Source organism: Passer domesticus, chromosome 1 (assembly GCF_036417665.1).
Source record: "Passer domesticus isolate bPasDom1 chromosome 1, bPasDom1.hap1, whole genome shotgun sequence".
Classification (NCBI taxonomy): domain Eukaryota; kingdom Metazoa; phylum Chordata; class Aves; order Passeriformes; family Passeridae; genus Passer; species Passer domesticus.
Genome location: NC_087474.1, coordinates 21,250,985 through 21,274,490, shown reverse-complemented (window position 1 = coordinate 21,274,490; position 23,506 = coordinate 21,250,985). Strand labels below are relative to the sequence as shown.

The 23,506-nt window shown below is 36.1% G+C and overlaps 1 protein-coding gene across 2 annotated transcripts in view; it reads right to left on the bottom strand.

Annotated features, from left to right (window-relative positions):
• Positions 1–23,506, bottom strand: part of ZNF804B (zinc finger protein 804B) — a 225,169-nt gene that overhangs the window by 8,728 nt on the left and 192,935 nt on the right. For both annotated transcript variants that reach the window (XM_064409444.1, XM_064409452.1), the window contains exon 3: positions 1,189–1,319. In XM_064409444.1, the coding sequence (XP_064265514.1) occupies positions 1,189–1,319 (131 nt within the window). The remainder of the gene's footprint in view (positions 1–1,188; positions 1,320–23,506) is intronic.

Here is a 23,506-nt window from a genome sequence, read left to right as displayed (position 1 = left end):
TGTTAGAACCAGAGAGACAGTACTCAGGGATGGTAACAATTATATGAGTGTGGACTTCTGCTCTACAAAGGCTGACATTCTGTCTTTCCTGAGCAATTGGGGGTGCTACCCCTCCACCAAAATCCCGGCACTCAGCCTCCCCTGAGCCTGTTAGTGGTTGCAGGGAGGAATAGCAAGCTCTTTCCTTCCACACTCTGTGCAAAATGTTATGGACTCCTGGCTCTTTCTAAAAGAAAACCTGCTCTTTCCCTCCCAGATTTCTTCTGGCTTTACTATTGTCACTGATGTTATTGCTCTATCTGAGGCTACATCTTCAAGTGCGTGGGCATAAAGGAAGCTTCCCACAGGCAGTTACATTTGTTTCAGCAGATTTGTATGAAAATGGAGTCGCACTCATAAAAGTGATGTATTAGCACTAAACTGTTATATTTCAGCAGATTGCTCAAAAGCAATTACATAGGCCAAAATGAGTTTGTAATAAACTCTGAATGCTATTATTTCCAGGGTACAGTAGTCTTCAGATGAATTTAAAACAATGCCAGTTTATTTATCTGATTAGCTCATTTTGGTCATACATTAATATAAACAATTGGTCTGATGGCAATCTATTCTAACTGAACCATTCAGTGTCATTAAACAAAGGAGATTTCTCAAATTTAAAGGTTTACTACTACAATCTTTGTCCTCTGTCTTCATAATAATTAGTAGATCTGACAGTATTAGACAAACTTAATTCAGTTAATTACTTATTTTTCATTCAAATCATTCTACAGAGAAACTGAAAAGTAGTAAACCTTAAAAGTAGTAAAAATTATTCACAAAGGGTTTATCCTCTCCTATTAACTTATGATAAAATGTTAAGACAGTCATACTAATCTGTTCAGATCAGTTTGGATAGGGTAAAATGGTGATATTATAAAAGCGTCTTCAAAGCGCTCCATTTAGAAGACATGAGAGTAACTATCTACAGGAGAGAAAATGACAAACTTTCAAAAAGCACGTAATTAAGGTAGAAGTTTTCAATGTATGGTTTGCAGAACAGGATCATTTGGAGTTGAAGACAGCTGAAAACAAGTTACAGTACACACAATCTCTGTACGTTACTTGTGTAGGAGTAAAAATATTATAATTTCTTCTGGAAGGGAGGAAAGAGGGCATTAAAACCTCATGTATTTTTTTAAAACTTGCCATTCTGACTGCTTCCGTAACTCTGCAAGCTGGTGGAGTCGCTTGAGTGCTTTTTCCTGTTTCTTCTCATCTTTCCATGACTTTGAAGCCACATTTCGAGCAAATTCCCTTTGTTTTAAATCTTTCAATCTCTGTGTGAAAAGAATATAAACAGAAGGGATTAGAGATTACACACCAGATACAGTGCCTCTTACTCCATTTATTAACTTTTCATGAAGTTGGTATGTAAATGGAGAATAAAAGTATACTTAAAATAGTGTAATAGTGATAAGAGATTGAAAATGTTATTTTTGCTTACCAAAACAGCATAATTTGCCCTCTGCTATTTATCAGATAGATACCTATTTATGAGTGACAGCCTTTTTGGTTTCTGATTAATACAAAAATGTTCTGTTGTGTACAAATACAGACACAAAACTAGAATCCATTTAGTGAGGTCAACATTTTCCTATTTGATTCATCCTGTTGCAATGTAATCCACAGACATGTACTGGAATAGCTCTGAGCTATAAAATATATGTATAATATATTTTATAGTTCTCTACTTGGACATGTATACACAGATGTGTGGGGGCTGATCTGTTTGTTTTGTACCTTTTAAAGGCTGTATTATTTTCTCAAATGAGAGAACCAGTCTCTGAAATATTTGATGAGGAAACTGTTTTATATTTATTTTCACAATTTTTTTAATCACTTCACATATCTATAAACCAGGTAATTGCTGTTGGAGAGAGAAAAATTCTTTGCCTTTATTATATTGTTTTATTGCCTGATTTTACACTAAACATAAGGAAAATGAAGGAGAAGACATAAACTAGGAAGTGTCAACAGCATCCTCTGCAAAAACAGTTGTCTCTGAGTTCACTGTGCTCTCTAGGAGCCAGCAGGGCACATCTAATCTTACAACTCCCCATTTAGATTGATGCTTCTGTACTCTGTGGCAGAAATGCCTTCCTTCTTCCCCACTGGGGGAAAAAATGTTTGCTAGCAGGGAAGGGGCTCTGGGGTATTCAGCCAGGTGCCCAAATTGGAAGCTTTGAGAGCCAGAACTGAAACCAAACTGCTGCATTCATTTGCCCCTTGGTCCAGAGGTGGCTGCATTCATCTGTGTAATTTAGAACTACTGTATCAACACCATGCAATGCTAAATTTTACATGGTGCTGTTTTTGCAAAGTATATTTGAAGAAAGGTTTTGATATCTCCATCATTTTTAAACTGCTGCTTCTCTTTCAGCATCTAAGCCTACTTAACTGTCCACCAGCACCTAAAGATCAACATCCCAATCACTGCCATCATCTCATGCTGTTGTTTCACTCACTATAGCAGGGCCAGAAGATCAATATGCATCAGTAGGATGAACTGAAGGCTGACCAAACATTGTAAAATCAAATACTGCTTTCTGCAGCTCAGGTATAGGGAGCAGTCTAGGCACTGCACAGAGCTGTACACTGGCCAACATGCATCTGCTTCTGAGAAAACAGGGCTGGAGGCAAAGAATCCTCAACTTGCAGAGGTCAAGAAAATTATAAATGCATGACAGAAGTGCTTTCTGGAGAAAGGTTTAGCTTTTGCCAATAGATTATGACAAAGCAAATGGGTGAAAACCACCATCTAAAGAGATGACAAGTTCTTTTTTGTCCAGATAAGATGAAAGAATCCAGTTAGTGGCAAAGATATGATAGAGAGGCATGGAAAAACACTTGGTGGAAACAGACCATACAAGGTTTGTGATTTCTTTCTGTGAAGAATACTGGAAATCTGTAGTGAGCATCTCTCACCACTGTCACATCAGCTGTTCTTCAAGTATGGGATTTTTTAAAAACGTCAGATAACATCTGTGAAAGAAAAATAAGTGCTGGAAGACTAAGAGCAGAAGTTTTTGTTTACTCTCAGCCTTTTGGACCCCAAGATATATGCCTGTCAGCACTGAGCTGGAAACAAGGAGGGCTGGGCTGTCCACAAATAATCTGCTCAGGGAGCTTAAGATGGGTCTCTGGCTCTCAGCCATCCTGATAATTTTGCATAAACACTCTCAGATGGGGATTAGAATGCCAGGAAGTTGCTTGAGGAACTGGTGCACCACCAACCAGCAAGATTCATCATGCTGCCTAGTGCCTGATGAAAGCTTAGCCATTTCATCAGAACTATCTATAGTCTGTCAAATCTGTGTGTTTCTTCATAAAGCGTGTATCAGCCCAAACATCCAGTACTTCAGGGAACTAGACTCTAAAACAGGACAGCTGTAAAGTCCTCTTTAAAGCTTTTAGGCTTCACCTTCTTGAAAAGCAGTGGTTGCTCCCTATATGTTTAGCTCTTAACTCTCCCTTCATGTGCCCTCTGTCATTATTCATTTGTCCCTTGCCAGGCCAGTCACATAGCACTCCATTCCCTCAACCTCACTGTCTGCAATTTACAGTCAAATGGATGAATATGTAAGACAATGTTACTTTTGGTTCAAGAAAAAAGGTTTTCCAATAATATATTAAAACCAAAGCTGAAAAAAGAAATCAAAGAGTCTTCCTAGAACAAATCCAAATGTTCTGTCATCTAGGTAATATTTACATGAGTGTAGAGATATTTAAGCTGTAAAGATCCTATTCTCCACAGAAAAACATAGGTAGTCTTGAGCCTTATTAACATGTCCAATGTGAAGAAAGGGCAAAGGAACACATTTGAGAAATGCCCTTTAGGGCAGCTTGCTATGTTTTAGCTGTCACCGTGAGGTGTTCAGCATCACACATAAAGCATTCATGAGGAAAAACAGAAAGAGTTTCTACCTGTCAAGGAAACAAAGAACAATGTGAAACCGAGAACTATGGAGCACACTACTGCAAAGCAATGCCATTTCATTTCTTTGACAGTTAGGATGATAATCAAAAAAGCAAATGGACCAACACTAAGAATAGGAGTATTTTTTGCTCTCTAATGGCATGCGGCATGTGTCAGAGAAGTAGAGAAAAGAAAAAGTAATGTGGGTAGGCAGAGCAGAGAACCCATCAACTGGAGCTGAAATCCAAGAAATCAAAAGCTCTACAGTGTGAGGAGAGAAAGGGCTCTCCCTGCACATCCCCTCAGCAAAACAAAACAAAGCTGCACTGCCAGAGCTCTGGTTAGGAGTCATAATGAAATTTGTCAGCTATGTTGGATACATCATGGGACTGCCTGCTGAACCTGCAAAGCCCTGGTTTTCTTCACTAATAACCTGTGCCAGACTTCTGACAAGCTCACAGATATTTTCCACAGGTAGGGTACAAGAGCAAGCAATTGAGCAGATATCTGAATGACAACCCCAAACTCAGTAGGTGTGCTTGAAAATTAACATTGCTTTACACAGCAGTTGCATTTTTCACATAATTAGGTACTTAATTTGGCATCCAAATACAGGCACGTATAATAAAATATGATTTATTTAATAGCTTTCTTGTGTTCTGTCCTTCACCTGCTACAAATATAGTTGTCATGCAGTGATATTTCTTTTTTAGTATAATTTTCTATTGTTTCTAAGTTTTTTGTACACGTGTGCGGACATTTCCATATCTAAGAGTAAACCATCCCTTTTTTTATAAACACCCACAGAGAGTAATAGAAGACTACAAAATAATGTTCATTGTCATGGAAAAATTTACTCATAAAACTGCTCTGAGTCCCATGTTTCTTCTGCCTAAGACTCAGTCAAAAACTGCTGAATCTATGCTTTTCCTCCTGGAACTCTAATATGAATCACCAGGAGATTTAAATGAGTTAATGGACCTGCATCTTCATCACCTACTTTTGCTAGACATCAAATAACAGTAATTTAGGTCGAATGGCCTAGGTCAAATACCTGTAATTTAGCAATTTCTTCCCCTTCTTCTTAATGTCTGGGGGGTTGTGTTTTGTTATTTTTTAAATTGTCACTTTATTTGGGCCAGTACTTGCTTTGCACTGACCTATGAGCACCTGAATACTCACTGCTGGCTGCATTTGCAGTATTGAGTTTACTTTCTATCCAGAATTATGATCCTGGTTTCTATTTTCCCTGTGCAGGTAAATGTTTACCTGGATTGCTATTCTTCTGATCAACTTCAGATGCCTTTCTTCATAACCACTGGAAAGAAATAAGCACTTTAGGGACCTAATCACCTGTTTTTAAAGCAGCTGTCTAAAACAAGAGGGATAAAGTGAAATGTAAAAGTACCTCCTTCTTTTCATTGTGTACAGAGGTTATTAAAGGTGTCTATCTTAATTTCTACAGGCTGTTCCTTTATGAAGGAGGCACAGCTGACCTCCCAGCTAAGGTGCCTTTACACCAATGCACACAGCATGGGCAGCAGACAAGGGGAGCTGGTTCCCACTGCTCTGCTAGAAAGTTAGGAACAAATTGCCATCACTGCAACATGGTGAGAGGAAGCGAGGGTTTTGGGTCAATAGGCCCACCTGAGAAAGTGCCCTCTGGGACAAGGAAGCAGAACCAAGCTAGCAGATCATGGAGGAAGTTAGACAAATTCTTTGGTGTAAGAGGAAAGGAGAATGGCATAGCTGAATCAAGACCTGCTGGTCAAAATAAGAGGCAGGAAGGAAATGGAAAGGTAGTGAAAGCAGGGACAGGTGTCCTGGGAAGAGTATAATGATGCTGCTCAACTGTGTAAGGACTGGTCAGGAAGGCCATGGTGCAGCTGGAACTGATCTTGGCAAAGGATGAAAAGAATAATAGGGAAAACAGGAATGCCAGCCAGAAAATTAAGATTAAAAAAAGCATACTGACAAATAAAGAAACTAAACTAGAGTGGTGAATGTGTAACACCAAATGAGGAGGAATTTGAGCTACTCATGTTTTGTCTCATTCTTAACTGGCAAGTGTCTCAATTTGAGGACCATAGGAGTATGGTACTGGGAGACAGTATAACTTCTCTTGAGTATTCTGCCAGGGGCTATGTCATTATATAGGTTTTACAGGGGTTCTCAGTGTTAACTGCTTCAGATTCTGAGAAGAACTGTTGTTGCAACTATCCTGAGCAGCAAATCCTCTTCTTCAAGCAGTTTAACTGCATAGATGTGAATAGAAGGTACCTTTGAGAAAAAAAAAAAGTAATTTTCTATGTATTAAGCTAGAAAATGTCATTTTAGTATAAATTAAATTGTTTTTTTTCCCATTAAATTTAGAATTTTTTTGTTCTGGAATATCATTCACAATGCACCCTCCCAGCTACTTATTATGCATTCCAGCTCCAGGTAAAAATGTATATACCATATTAGGTACATGTCTTCTGTTATATTTAGAGAGCCTTCCTTGAACTGAAGTCCTTGAACTGATTGTTTGAGTTTCTGATTTGTTTTAAAGATTTATTCCCACTTAGCAAAAAGGCTCCTTAATTAGGTTCTAGCCAAATTCACCATAGAAGGGTTAATTGCGGAAAAAAGGAATGTTAATTTCAGTAATTATTCTCTTGCCTGTAACCCTAACATTGGAACCAAATGCATTATTTGTAAAATTATTTCACACTGCAAACCATCAAATAAGAATGATAGTCACTAGAGAACATAATTAAACTTCATATGTAAAGCTTACAGTGTTAGCTTGCTAAGTGAAAGTGAGGAAACAGCAATGAAGGAATTTGCCTTTACTATGGTAAGTAAAATCGTAAAAATAAATTGGAAAAGCTGTTATATACAGGAATTAACAATACGAGATAGAGTTCAAAAACTAGATGATAAATTTTTATTTGTTTTACCCATAAATAGCTACAGATCTCTTTGAAGTGTGTACAAGTAATTATTTGTTAGAGTACATTCTATTATAGCCAGCTGTAATAGATTTAATATTGGTAGTTGAAGTGAATGAGAAGACAAAAAAGAAAATATCCTTGTCTGATTGGATTAGGGAATGATTAGGGTGGGAGGAAAACTCAGTCCTCAGACATGTCCTAGAGAATCCATCTATCAGTGAATGAGATGCTGATCATGGATCTAACCTGAAAGATAAATTACAGATGGTCCTTAGGAGGGCTTGTTTTTTATGTCTTCAGAGAAACTCTTACTGTTTAACCAGACCTGCAAATATTCCTGCTAATTAAACTGATTTCATCTGTTGCTGGATGAAAGAATCCATTTGTGGATGCTTTCGATTTTCAAAGATCCAATTGTGTTTCTCGTAAGAATCCCCCAGATAAAGATGAAACAGATGCATTTGGAGGCTGTTTCCACAGGGAAGAGAACAGAACATGCACTGTGTGCCAGCAACTCACTCCTGTGGAAGCCTGAGCTATTGCCCACTCATGTTTCTATCAGCTCCAGCAAACATATTGTCATAGGCTCCACCAAGCTGGCTGCACACTGTGTACTTTGGTTAGATGTATTTAGTGTCACTTTGGAATACAGAGAAATTTATCCAAAAAAATATCAACACATTACAGTGATAAAAACCTTGGGGCAGGGACTGTATCTTCCCTTCAAGTTCATATATTACCTCACTTGCCAGGGTGTTTGGACCCTTCTTAGATCAAAACCATAATCTTAAATATTTTATTTCTTTTTCTTTCTCCTTTAAGCAGCTAAAAACAAAGAAACTGGCATTACAGATCCTGTGCAAGACTAGTGCTTTTCAAAAATTTCAATACTTATTGTAATCTTATTTTAAAAATATTTAAGACTTTCCACATGTTTTAAACCCTGTCTCACCACTTGTTTGTTTTTTTGTTTTTTTTTAACTATAGCAGGCAGAATACACAATCACTTATATTTTAATGAAAAGAGAGTCTAAATTATCCCAGAATTCTACAGGTGAGTCAAAAACCTGACCTCAAACTTTCTTCAATGCAGTCAGAATGCTTTCAGAGTAACAAAAATGACAGTAGAAATGTCTATACATGGATTTTAAATAACTTTTCATAGACAGATCTCAGATTTCTTATGAAACTTCATCTGATACCATGATATCATTTTACAAACAAATAAATGAAGGCATAGAGAGATGGAGTGAATTTTGGAAAGAGCAGAAAGGAGACTGAATCAACATTTACAGGTGTATATATTTAATTATCCTCTCTAACTCTTTGTACATCCATTAAAAAAAAATCATTCACCTGAATTAAACCTTATTTTGACTTAGCTGTATAATAGGTTGATTCTTTGTAACTATGATAATACTGAGGGAACAACAACAGAGCATAAAGGATAAACCTCTTCCAAATTATTGTGCTATGGTCACAGTTTACACAGAGGAAACTTTACTTAACCACTCCACAGTGACTTTGAAGTACTCTGCAAGAGAACAAGGCCATCACTAAAAATAAATATTTTAATATGTACTTGAGACAAATTTAACCTTCCTTATAGTCACCAGCCACTGAACTTTAGATAAAAAGTCACAAACTGGGCAAATATGTGGGAAGGATACTGAGGGACTTAAAGCAGAAACCTCATCAAATATATGAAGTAAAAAATTGCTTTTTTAAGAGGATGTAATAGCTAGCTATAAAAATATTTTTTTAGATTTTGGGATTTTGGCTTTCTTTTTTTTTTTTTCTTTCTTTTTTTTAATCAGTCTAAACCAAAATATTCTTTCTCTTATATTTCTTCAAAGTAGACTGAGCTTTTCTGGAACAGGATATTTAAAGGTAATCAGGAATCTAGCAGCAATTCTTCAATAAAAAATGCCTGCTCCAAGTAAAGGAACTTCAATACATGACATTCCCTTGCAGTTTTGCTCAATCAGAAAAGACCACAAAGGAATTTTGTAATCTTTCAATCAAGTCTTTTCAATAACACAAGATAGGGGACATCCAGATAAATTGATGAATTTAAGTTACTTTGATGGAGCTATTTTATATCGTCTATAATAAATTAAATGAATTCTATTAAAATTTTCCAAAATTTTATAGAGAACTGGGTCAGTCATACCAGTATTCTTCCTGGCATTAGTATCAGAATGACAGCTTTTCTTATTTATTCTTTTTTAATCCAATCATGGCATCATCTAGCTTGATACTTTTTCATCTAGTACATTAAATATTAGAAGAGTTTATGGCCTGAACCAGATGAGACAAAAATATTTATTTCTGACGTGTTAAGGTCCTTTTTAAGTATTGATATAGTGGTACCTCACAATCACCCTAAACATCATGGATGTGGCTCAGTCATCTGGTTTTGTTCCAAGGATAGAACAGAAATCTGTATTGAATAGTCTTTTTTATATCACTGCTAACAAGTAAATATATTCAGTTTGGACCAGAAGATACTTTATGTTCTCAATACACAACTTTCTTGCCCTCACCTCTGATGACTACAGATTTTTCTTTTGCCCTTTTCACTTTCTCCATCACTTCTTTTCCAATTTCTACACTTGTGATTTATAGTATTTACCATCCATTTTTCCTTTCTCTCCTTTATTATAAATTTAAGACAGAGAGAATTGACTTTCCTTCTAAATGAGATTAGCTGTTTATAACCTATTTGGTCTTTTTCTGTTCTGGGATTTGGGTTCTTAAACCATCTGCCAAGTGCTCTTTGAAATTTCTTTGTTCTCTCTCACATCTTTCTGTTTGATTTTTCTCGTCCCACCCCATTTTACAAGCTCATTCACCTCTATGAAACTAAGTTCCTAAAATAATTTATGTTATACTTTGTTGTTTATACAGATATATGCAAATATTTTATTTGCATTGGCTATATATAATTTTTTTATATCCCATATGTCTGTGTTGATCATAATAATGCTAATATAGACATACAGATTAAAGATTATAGATTAAAAATAAGATACATTAAAGATCAGCTTTAATGCATATACTATTTTTAGAGACCCATAACATGGATGAAGTGTATGTGTGCTATTCTTGTCATAAGGGAGGCCCACAGAGGCAGCACATTCAAATGGAAGATCTGTTAATTTTAATTTCTTCATGCATGGGATTGGAGTAGCAGTTTATGTTCCACTTTCAGGTTTATTTGCAGAAAAAGATGAACATATGTTGGGGTTTTTTGGGGGTATTTGGGGGTGTTGGTTTTGTTTGGGTTTTTTTTCAGGGAGAATAATTCAAGAGCCTGGTTTAGTCTCTGGATATCAGAGACAGTCTTCTGAGAACATATCCCCAGTACATTGTACTTCTATTTAAAAAGGTTATTTTCATTATATTTTGTAGTTTATTTAATTGTTTTCCAAATTTTGCTTCACATTGTTATTGTGTGTTCTCTCCTTTGATGTTAGTCTCCTTTCTCCCATCTACTTGGTTTATCCATCTCTCTTCTAAATTAAACAGAATTTTCTTTTGAAATGACAAGAGCAATAAAGTACTTCTTAAACAAATTCAGTGTGTCATAGAAAAAGATGACCAAATGGTGAAGAGTGAATGCCCTAATTTTCCAGTTTATCAAGGCAAAGATATTTTGGTCCTATCTAGCTCCCTTTTTATTACCATGTTGTTAAAATATTATTTATTTGCAGCTTGTGATTTGTATTTTGTCCCCTTGAACTTACTGGTGTGCTATAGATCACTGAGAAGAAACTTGACCCACTTCAATTGTGATGCCATAATTTAAAATTTTCAACAGTATTCTAGAAACTGCTCCCTGAAAAGAGAGTAGAAATGAACATGATGATAAGAGAAGAGCAATTCTGTACTACTTTTCCTACCCAGTTACATGTTCTGGAGTTGTGGGAGGTAACATTTCATGTTATCTTCTTAGCCATGCTCCAGATAATGTCTATTTACTCTTACATCAAATGGTGCTATAAACACATCTAGTTTTTCATGTAGACGTGAGCATGTTTAATAGTCAAAAGATGATCTATCACTCTCTATTTCTGAAATACTATGTTTCTTTTCAAATTCTTTCCTATCACTTGACACAAAGAACCTTTTAAGCAAGCTTTACTACTCCCTCCCATGAAATTTCCATTCCTGTAAAATTCAAAGTTACTCTTTTATTTATCCCAGTAATCCATAGTATTCTACACCCCTGAATTTTAATTATTTATTGCAAAAAAAGATAAATACTCTGAGTATGAAATGAGAAAGTAGCCTCTTAAAATATGCACCAATGCAGATACAACATGGTGATAGTGGTTTTACATTCTTTAGACTAGGTGAGTTAAAACAATACTGGAAACTATCCTGGAGACAAGGAGAAGTAGAACATCTGGATTAAATGTTATAATTTTAATTTATGAAAAAAAACCAAACTTGATTGCTTTTCCATACATTGTAGGTTTAGCTTTTAGAGAGAGCTTCTGCAATAATAAAAATAATTATGTAAGAAAAAAATTATTTCCCTGAAATAACAAAATTTCTATAACAATTTCTGTATACTTGCACTCCATGTTTAGATGTGTTAGGCTATGACTTCTTGTTTGACATGTGTACTGTTCCAATTTCTTATTATTTTCAAACTGAAAGCCAGAATCTCAATTTTTTTCCCCCCATTATTTTTAACCAAGAAAATCAACATTATGGTGTGCTAAATTTCAAAATGGGAAGGAAATCAGAATCTGGCACGGGTTCTTGACAGCCAAGCTTATGTCAATGAATTGAATGTTTGGTGTAAGTCAGAATCAAATTGTATAAAAGCAACACAGAACTCAGAAAAGATGGTCATTATGAGCCAATGAGAAGAATTAATGTTGCTTTGAAGGAAGGATGGGACTAGCCTGAATATTCTGGATTCCTTTTGAATGGTGACAATGACATTGCAGCTTTTAGGAATCATTTTTGTACGCAAATATTGGTACCTATCACAGAATCACAGAATATTCTGGGCCGGATGATTGGGTCCAGCTCCTGGCCCTGCACAGGACACCCCAAGACCCACTCTGTGTGCCTGAGAGCATTGTCCAAACACTTCTTGAACTCTCAGGCTTGGTGCTGTGACCACCTGCCTGGGGAGATGATGTTCCTTAATAAACTGCATTAGTTTGCCCCCAAAGATGGCATTACTTTACCCTGTAGTTGGTCAATTAATTATGATTTGCTATTCACACAATCTGGGCTGAGATGGGAGATCGGGGCAGGCTCAGAACACAAGCCATACTCTGTTTTTCTTCTGCCAAAAATTATTTAGTACCCTGTTGAATACCACAGATCCTAAATGGAAAGTGTAGATGCACATCAATGCAATGTGGATTTCAACACAAGTGTTTAGGTGTCTCTTTTGAAGGAAGCAGTACTTGGAATCCATCAACATGCTAAGAGCTGAAAACAAGCCAAGAAATGCTAACTATAAGCATAAAGCATGTCACAGAGTTCCAGGGGATATCTGTCAATTACTTACACACTTGTTAAAAGACTAGAATTTCTGCTATGCCAAAAACTTTGATATCTAGGATTTCTTTATTTTTTAGTCTTAGTGGGGGAATAAAATTTGGAAAACTCATACAAAAAATAAAATTATCAAGTGTCTTGATGTTAATGCATCTAAACAACAATGCAACATAATGTCTCAAAGTTGCAGTTTTCATATTTCTGTATCTCAAGAGTGACAAACAAAAGGCGTGGTTATGTTATAACTAATATTATGGAAGTATTATTACATTCCTCACAAGAAATTTTGAAATGTATTTTTCTAAATTAACACTGCTGAAGCAAAGTATGTCAATCTTTATGAACCATTTCAAATTGTTTGAAACTAAATGGTGCAAACCTTCTGTATGAAATATAGTTTGATCTTATCACATTTGTGAGTAACTATTCTACTCTAAAAACATTTCCCGAAAAATTAGAGTTTAGGTTTTTTCAATTTGGTGTCCCATCACCTGCATTAGTACATTTGTTTAGTATTCACATGCATGTCACCTACATTTTTCTATTTATTCTCTGAAATTTAATCTGAGAGGATGCTAAAGAGCCTTCATCTTTTAAATGACTTCTCATAAAGCCTAATTATTATAAAATTGTAAAAAATATGAAATGATAATCAGTCTGGGTTACCTCCTTTATTTTTCCCTTAGAGACACATTAAAATATGTTAATTAATGCATTTAACTAAGTAAGGATGATAAATTACCAATCTCACCCTTTTTACTGCTGTCTTGGTGATGCACAGATACATTTCTATTTTGCTTTAAAATATTTGTTTCTGCTAGGAAAGCCCCTTAAAGATGTACAAAGCACATTGTAAGGTTCCTTGAACACAAACCTAGCTGGTAAGCATCACTTAGAGCTCCACAGGAATAAATTGTGCTGCTACATTCTTGCATATTAATTACTGCTTGGAAGGTACAGGCATTTAAAAATGAACAGAACTAGAATAGATACAAAGTCTAGACAGATGTTTATAGTGCCAGATATACTTTGTGTATGTCAATGGGATTAAAAGTATTATCATTTTTTCTGGTGAGGGAAAGTTATCAGCAAATTCAAAAGTTATGCAGAAGCCAAGAAAAATGGAATTTTTCTGTGAACATTTAACATTTTGCTGTGACAGCTAATTGCTGTATTTCCAAAAAGCTGATTATGGCACAGGACTGCCTCAGGTAAGATATGAACAGACGTGGCATATCCTGTGGAACAGGTTCCTTAATCTGTTTGAATAATACCTTATTCTAAAAGTCATTCCAAAAATATGATTTCAAGTACTTGTGAGCAGACAGTTACCAAAGACAATCATAGCATCTGGCAGTGCTTTGCCTCTCTCACCTCACTATTTGTAGATACCATAGACCCTGACCTTAAAATGACACCAGGTATTCCAGATCTACTGATTTAACACAAAAAAACCAACCAACTGTGCAAAATATGTGTCCTATACACAGTATTACGTAATATTTGCCAGTGCTCTGAAGCTGGCACAGGAAATTGAATGTATATCTGTGGTCAGTCTTGCCCAACTCTTGCTAGCTCATCATGAACACCTTTTACATGAATGGTAACATTTTGCATAGAAGTAGATAGAAAACATTCTGCTTCTTCTGCTTCTTCTGTCTTTATATCTGATATCTAAAAAGTGGAAAAATTCTGTATCCTTGAATACAGAAATGTCTAAAATGACAACACCCAACATAATTTATTTATTAAATAACACAGGAATGATTTCAGTCTGGCTGCTCTAAAGGTTAACAGGGAATAATAATCTAAACATAAATATTTAGGTTCTACATGCCTAGCTAATTTAAATAAATAATATTCTATGTTCTGTGTGTATTAGCATTTCAGAACTCAGAACCAAAGATGAATCTGTTTATTTTGAAAACTCTGTTTATGCACTGGGATAAAGAAGTATGACCTGGTCAAAAGCATTTTAAAAAAATTGAATGTAATGTTTCAGGAAGTACTTTGTTTCAATTTTTTGTTTTTCATTTCAGTTTCAGTGCCATGTTAAACAGTCAGAATGTTTTAATTAATTTAATTTTGAGATCTTTGTCTGTATTTTAAACAGGAGCAAAGTTTGAAGCTATGGGAAATTATTTGAACCAGAGATTCTAAGTTTCCACCAGGTTAACTGCACCTTTAGTTTGAATATAATTGAAGAAGAATCTATTCCTTCATCCTCTGAATGAAGATTTATTGTACAAAATTACAATCTAAAATTATAGTTTGAGGGGTAATTTTGTATTTTTCTGTGGTTTGGCATCATCATTTTGGTTTTGTTATAAACATAATCCTTACAATTCCTTGCTTATTTTAATAAGCCATCCCTTACGCTGCATCAACCATTCCTTCTGCTAGGAAAATTAGTTTTAAAACTTTAGTAATTAAAAAGTATAGCATCTGAGAAGACCAGAAAGAACAATAACAGAGGCATTAATGAAAAGCACTTCCTCTAGCTGACATTCTGGTTATTGCTATGTCTTTAATGCCAAAACCAGATAGTACACTTTTGTAATTCCTTATATAATGAAATGCTTAAGAAAAATTCTACAGTCATTGGACCATCATTAACAACTATGAAATTAGGTGTCCCATGGGTTTTTTCCCAATTTAAAGAGGGTTAAATTGCTAATTTACATGTTAATTAGCATTTATTCTAAAGAACACCAAATGTAATTCCATAGCATTTAACAATTTAGCTTATCAAGACATTAAATTTAAAAGAAGCTCTGCATTATTTGCAAGATTTTTTGAGGGCTAATGATGAAAAGAATCTCATTATTCTAAGTAACTTCCAATTTAAAAAGGATGAATACTGCCAATTTATTTACTTTATCACTGAGTAATAAGAAAGCAGCAGAGCATTGGCAGGGCAGCAGGTTTAACAGTTCTTTAAAGCTCACTGATCTGCACAGACTGGTAAGTTTAAAATAAAGGATTGTTTCTGGTGACATTTCTTTGGAATGTGTTGCCTCGAGTCACTCCTAATCACCAGAGTGTGCTCAGTGGTATTTGATAATGCTGCTTCTGCTGCTCTGGAGCTACTCTGGTACATGCACTTGCTCTGGTGTGCAGCTGAAGCATTTCTGTGTAGCAGACCTATAAATACAAGCCTCCCTTCATACCATTTAAGAAAATATTGCATGATATTATAAAGCAAGCATTAATTTTAAGAAAATTTCAAACTGGGAAAATAAATGTTCTCTAGTTCAGTGAAACCACAGAATTATCATGTTGTTTATGAACTGCTTTTGTGAATATGTTGTACACTATTCCTTTACTTAAATGTTGATGTCATTCTGTTTTGCTTTATGTTACCCTTATTTGCATTAGTTTCTGTTATGTGACACAACCTGATTGTCTGTTCCCCTGAACTGCTACTTCAGCATTTCAAAATTGCTGGATTGCAGGTGCTCAGAAGCACAGCAGCTGTGATGCAAACATGGTTTTAGAAAGGCAGGATTTCTCTGTGTCTAAACAACAGAAAAAAAGCATTCAGGACAAGGAAATTTTGGTCTTATATTATCTAGCAGTGATAAAAGATGAAAATGTATATGAAAACAGTATTATGCATTCCATTCTTTGCTTTTTCCCCCATTTTTTATGTTGTGTAAGTCCTTTGTATTATTTTGAATACAACACTGTGTGCCAATACAATATCTATGGTACTCTCTTTAACAGAATTAGTCATGAAATGTGGCCTATTCACTCAATTCCTCATCTCTAAGTGTAATGATCCAGACATTGGTGGTGATAAGTGGCTGACACTGAGAGTTTCCTGCTGTGCTTTATCCTGACATTTCTCCTCATTTACTGATTATTTCTCATGGTCCTTCTCTCTTGTCTTCTAATTTCTGAGTGACACTTGCATGTCTTGCTATTCTAGCAGTTTCTGTCCACACCTATTTCCATAATTGCTTCCCAAACCCACTTGTTCTTCTGTTTCCCTCTCATTTCACATCATCAGTTCTTTTGCAGGTAGCAGTTGCATCCCTTGCACAAAAGGGATTAAATTCTAAAGTACAGAGGTGGTGGAATCACCATCTCTGGATGTGTTTAAAAAAAGACTGAACATGGCAATTGGTGCTATAGTGCAGTTGAGGTGTTAGGGCATAGGTTGGACTTAGAGGTCTCTTCCAACCTCATTATTCTGTGATACAGACCATCTTCAGTACTGAGTCATGGATGTTTCCTCACTGAAGACAACATGAAACCTCAGATTAAAGATTTCATTAAAGGGCAGGTCCATAACAGTATCACTTTCAGATGCCCCAACAGTATTGGTTCTGAAGCCTTCTCACTTCTTTATTCTTGACTTTGCAAATGCTATATATTTTTACTGTTAATTTGCTAGAGCTTGTGATCCATAAACAAAATTTCAGCCCAATAACCAAGATCAAGCTTGTTCTTAAAACACAAAGGGCTTATAATTATAAGCACACAATCCGTTCTGTATCTAACAATGCAGTACCATTGGGGTAATCTAGTTTGTAAGCAAAACTAGTTTGGATACAAGAATAATGGATGGAAGGGGTTAATTCACATGAAAAAAATCTGAAAGTGTGAGAAAAACTTTTAAATTTAGTTATGGAAAAGGCAGTTTGAGAAAAGCATAACCATTCAGGAAGAAACTATCAAAAACTTGTTCTTCAGGAAGACTTACAGTCAGAGTGGCAGTAATTTTTGGAAGTATGAACAAGAATATACACTGAAAAATCAGTGTATGATGAACAGCTAAGAAAGTGTGAAGCTATAACAGAAATTAGAGAATGTAATAAATGGCATAGGAAAAAGTAGCAACAAGAAAGTCTCTAGTTTCACAATGAGCAAGAAAAAAGTGTGTCTTTAAGGCAAAAAGACACTGAAATGATAGGATAGACTACAGAAATTATTCTTTGCTTTTAACTTTGGTCTTCATATAAAAAGATACTAGACTAGACTAGAAACATCAAGAGTATGCTGTTTCCAAGGGAAGAGAAAGATATGCTTAAAATGACAGATCAGAGAAAATTGTTATTTCTATTGTGGATTAATGAATAAATAAAACAAAAGTTGAGAATTCCACAGCATCCATACCCCCAAATTCAAGAGAAAAAAAAAAATGTTGCAAAGAAGCAGAAGTGTCTGGCAATTGTTATACTGGAAGAGGTGACAATTCTAAATAATTGTATAGCAGAGATAGTTAAAATATAAACTGATAATTGATTTGTCTAAAGTTAGAAATAAGCAGGTATTTTACTGAAATTAAAGAATATTTCGTAGAAAAATAATCTTTGAAACTGTTGACTGCATTGAACCATAATGTCAATATTCTGATGTAATTTCATTTCTAACATCCCTCTCTTGTAAAACATATGAGCTCCCTTCATTTTATGCACTTAAATAATTTGTTTTTGAGCGGGCTGGTTATAGGGCTACCTCTTTGTCCCGGGTTGCCAAGTAAATTGTATTCTATTTGCCATCTGTATGACAGCTGTCTTCTGTTAAGTGGACAGTTTTCCTTATCTCTTCCACAACCACTCCTCCCTCCAGGGGGAACATCTGCTGATAAGAGGCTATTGAATGTCACTGCATGACTGATAAGGACTACAGCATCCCACTGGGAGATGCTCCGCCCAGAGGGAAGAGCAGAGCATTCCTACCCAGATATAATCTGGAGTTTCTGGAGCACCAGCAGGGCTTCTCCACTGGATTTCCCAGAGGAACAGCAGCTGCCTCTTCTTCCACTGGATCTTCAGAGGAAGACTACACCTTTCTACAGGATCCCTGCTCCAGGAGAACCACACCTGACACTCCAGGATGACTACAGCCACAATTTCAATTGGACTGCTACCAACACGCTGACCAACAGAGTGTCGGGTTGTGTTCTCACTCTGACAGTGTTTTGGTTTACTGCATTGTTTATTTTCCTTCCTAATAAAGAATTGTCATTCCTGCTCCCATATTTTTGCCTGAGAGCCCCTTAATTTAAAATTTATAGCAATTCGGAGGAGAGGGTTTACATTTTCCATTTCAGAGGAGGCTCCTGCCTTCCTTAGCAGACACCTGTATTTCAAAACCAAGACATTCTTAGAAAGTTCAAAGTTTTCAGGACAGGACCTAATTTTAAACTCCCTAAATTGCAAATATATAGCAATTTGTGTATGTGATAGTTGCTTTGGATCATAGAAATTCATTGGTGGTTAAAGAGGACTTACTACTACATATACAGAATTCTTGCATCACTTCAAGTCTGCTTATAAAGCAGCTGTTTGAGGGAATCTTACACCATATTACTGTTTCTCTTGTTTGGCTTTTTTTCTTTAATCTTACTAGGGATGTGAGGAATGTGAAAGTTTTGTTACAAGTATGCATGTATTTCTTGACAAGTATCAAACCAAGGTGATTTTTTTGTGAGTTACAGGAGCAGAATCCTGGTGACAGCACCACTTGCTAACTGAAAAATAAATTACAAGGTCTCTTACCACTCAGGTTGTTTCCTGAGGAGGCCACAGAGTACAGACCCCCTGAGCAAAACTTGGCCCAAAAAGTCAGGGTCAGTGTCCTGCTTTTGAAGGGTCATCTCTTTAAAGGCCAGTGTCCTGATGCAGAGGTACAGGAGCAGGGACTACAGGGAAGGACTTTGTCCCCATGGGAGCACCAGGGGAACAGTGGGTCCACCTATTTTCCAAGGGAAAAAAAGCAGAGACTACACAAGCACACACAGCTGAATATGCATTCCTTTGTCCACAAGGTTTCTTAACATGTTTGCCTAATTTCCCCGATCCTAAGGTGAAATTCCTCAGATGTTGCCAAACCATTTATTTTTCCTTCAAATGAAAATTGTTTGGATAATACAGGTTTACCTTGGCACCAAAAGACATGACTTAGTTTTCCTCCAATAAACATAGAGATGCTGGAAAAAACACCCTCAGGATGAACTAACAAGATCTCAGCACTTACACTCATTCCTGGAGCTTTCTCTGTGTTAACTTATCAGTGCGTTTTCTGGGTGGTAGCAGCAATGCTAGCTAAAATGTAAGCATATTTGCTGGCTTTGAAGTTTAACAGGAGCTAAATCTCTGCCCGAATTAGAGTTTAAATCCACAAGCACCATAAAGGCTTAACAGTAAGTGCCAACAGCTGTACACACTAAATCAGTCTCTCATGCCAAAAATATAACCAAGTGCTAGTATGCATGGATGTAAATACTGAAATACAGGTATGTGCATGCAAACTAGAGTAGACTGAAACTTCCATTCACTCACTTAGTACTGTCTGCTTCAAGAACACTACAATTTCTGTTGCGGGGTGCTTTTTATAGGTTTTTGTTAATTTGTGTATTTTTTGTCACAGAAGAGAATGTGACGCACTTAACTGTATGGTTAAATTTTGACAACAAAACTAAAGGCTTGCTTTGTCATCAAACACCCCAAGATGGCAATACAGTCTTGTTTTTCTATGCTGCTTATATCTATTATTATCATTATTATCATCACAATTATTATATTGCAGTACATGGAACAGATTTGTGATTTTCTCATTTGCTGACATCTAAAAGCCTTGCTCATTGCGAAGGATTATTTATACAAAAAATTGAAAGCTCCAACTACTTTGATGTTAACAGAATGAATGAATACTGTGCATGACCTGGAGCTATTAAAAGATTCCATTTAATAATGTCAACCAAATAGGCATCTCTGCTCAAGTCTGGCTTCATTTTAAAGATGCACACAACGTAGTTATAAAGAACTATGCCTATACATTATTTTCAGCTTAACCTACTCCCATAGATATTACCTTTTCAGCTGGGAGCCTATCTTGGTTCTCTACATCCTGATCAATTTTAAATGAACTCTCACCAGGACCCTTGTGCTTTTCAGTGTTCAGACAGCTTTGGCAGAGCTCAGGTACCCCATTTTGATGCAGTTAACTTTTGCTGCAGAGATACAGCGAGCAAGCCAGAGCGAGCGTCCTTCACCTTGATGCTTGAGGAGAGAAACTGCAGATTTATCAAATAGGCTACTCCCTGTGACTGCTGTCCCTGACTTCATAAAGTCTTAGGAAAAAAACACAAAGGGAAAAAGCTGTGATTTCAAGTGGGTTAGCTGATGTGGTGGGACAATGAGAGATGTATGCACAGGGCTTTATGGTGATGAAAGATTAGGTTCTCCCAGGAAAGCCACTCCCACTCCTGCCCCAGCCTTGTTAAGTATCAGATTTAACAGCACAGGACTCAGGTAAAGCTGGGTGGGAGTGCAAACTTCAAATCAGACAGATTTTCTGAGCTCACTTTTTTCCATCAGTGCACTGGAATAAATGAATTTTCAATAGCAGGTATTATCATTGAAAAAATCTTGTAGTGTGTTAGGAAACATGTTGAGACTAATGCTGACAAGAAAACCAAAGGAATAAGAATTGCTTAATAGTGGGAAAATGTTACTAATATTACTCAAAAATAGATAAATAATATTAGAACTCTCCAGGGTCATTATAGTGTTAGAAGATAATGAAGATATAGGCATTGATCTTTGATGGTCTGTCAAAATTTTATGCTTATATATATATACATATACACCATGTTTTTATGCCTATAAATTTGAAGGTGTGTAGCAAGCAGAGAGAGAGACAAAGTATGTCTGAGTACACTGTTTTAGAATAATCTAACACAGAAAGACAGCAGAAAGACCATTTATGCAAACAAGGCCAGAGTCCATCATAACACTTTGCAGCCTCTGAGGACAGGGAGGGCAATGGCTGCTATGCCAGCTGCTAGGTCCAGGACTCAGCACTTCCTGCTATAACAACTGGTTGAAATAATCTATAAGAAAATGGATCACAAAATTAATTTTATGAAACCATAATATTTGGAGATTAAAGCCACAATTCTCTGAATAAAATCTGTTTCCTCTGGAAGACAAACAAAAGACTTATGATTAAGCACTCAGTGCAATATCCTTTTTTCTATCTTCTCTAAACCTCATTTCCACTTTAATACAAATTGTGAAGTAGTAGTATTAAAATGGGAAATCACATGGGAGGACTCTACTGTATTGTGACTGAGATGCAAGGAGTGTTTCATTATAATTTACTCTCCATTAGAAGAATGAATAGAACATATCCATGCAGATTACTAAAGCTACCTCAAATTACTTCTGGGAAACAGAAAACACCTTCAGAGGAAGAAGCTCATGTGGTGGATAATGTTCCTCCCAGAATAAATATTTTGAAACTAAGCTAACTAAACCCACAGGAAACCAGGAAACTATAAATTAACTTTTTTTCCTTTTCTTTTTTTTTTTTTTTTTTTTTTTTTTTTTTTTTGGATTACACTGATAAAAGCATGAAGAGAGGCTTTTCTGTGACTTACTATAAAAGTCAGAGTAAACGCCTACACTATTCCTAGAGGCAAACTAATTATTTTCCCAGACTTGGCTGACCAGGTAAGAAGTGAGAGGGGAGAAGAGACTGAATTACCCTGTCACATCAGGAGGGTAGCTAGCTAATCCTGCACTAACTGAGCTTCTGAACTACATCTGAAAGGGCAGGATGAGGTGAGCTTGAACTGCCAGTTGATATTCTGTATGTGTCGTGCATTTCTGTGCAGACTCCTGGTTTCCAGCACTATATGTCTGGCAGCCCTTAAAGCAGTAAATTTATCTGAAAATTAAGAAGAGCTTTATTGCTTAAACAAGCCCTTTTATAACAGAAACTTGCCAAAACCTCCCCTGCCCAACAATCCAGTCATAGCTGGTGCATGAAGTAGGCTGTTTGATTTAACATAAACTGCTTTTTGCAGGGGAGTGTGTAAAGAGGAAAGAGCACAAATGGCTCCATTTGAGTTCAGATGCATTTCTGATGACTTAAAAAAATAGCTGAAGGGTGAAAAAATCTTCTGTGCAGCAAATGGGGATTTATAGAGATTAGAGTCACAGGTTTGGGATCTACAAAAGCATTTGTTTTGTATAATTCTAAAAAAAATGTATGGATTAATTAATGAAATGGTGAAGAGGGGAATTGCTTTTTATTTAATACATAAATGCATAACTCTGGTTTGGGAGTGATGGGACAAAAGAGCCCCATTATTACCCATGGATAGCTGCCTGGGGTGCTTGAATTCAGCAGGATGGTTCAGCATTTGATGTGTGGGCAGACCTTAGGCAGTTTTTTAATGAAGTGCTGTGATAGATGCACACAGAAAATTCCTGGGTGATTTACATCCTCTGTGATACTGCAGAAGACAATAAGATTGCTTTCAGGGAGAGCGAGGAGTTTTGCCTTTAGCATTGCTCATTGTATTAAACATTATAATTTCTAATACTCTGTTCAGGAATACATGCAACTTCTAATGGTTTCACACATTTTTGAGGTAGCTCCTGACCCTCATGAACCCACAAGTGTGATCACACAGAGGACACTAATTCCCTGGCAACTTGGATGCATGCAATGTGTGCGCACTTAAATGCAAGCACTAGCAGAAATACAGGAGAAAAAGATCCATGTGAGAATCCAGTAACATGTCCTTAGCATGCCAGGTCAGCAGATGTGATCTCTAGCTTCAGAGGTTCAGAAACTTTCACTCCTGGGCTTCACAAACAATTTTATTTAAATTCTGAAGTGTAAATATGAATTATTTGCATTTTCCTTTCATATTGCCAATTGAAATATGGATTTTGCTAAAACTGGAGGAAAATTGGGATGCAGGAAATAAAGTTAATAGGCACATATGGGTAAAATATACCTACTACATACAAATGTGATAAAATTGATACCAAAAAAAAGTGATAAAAAATTAGTATTTATTATCTTTATCCAGGAATCCAACATCTCATAAGAGATTATTTTATATCATTGTGTATGCAAGGCAAAGTGTATTTCACCTGAGAAACACTATGAGACATAAATTTTAAATCCAGAAACAGATGCTTTATAAAAAAAAAAGTTGTCAAAATTCTTTTCTTCCCTTGAAAAAGCACAACCAGTTTGAAAAAACATGGTCATAGGCCTTCTGATAAAAGTATGAAGAATAGAGCCTTTTCTGTGGCTGGGAGTGTCAAAG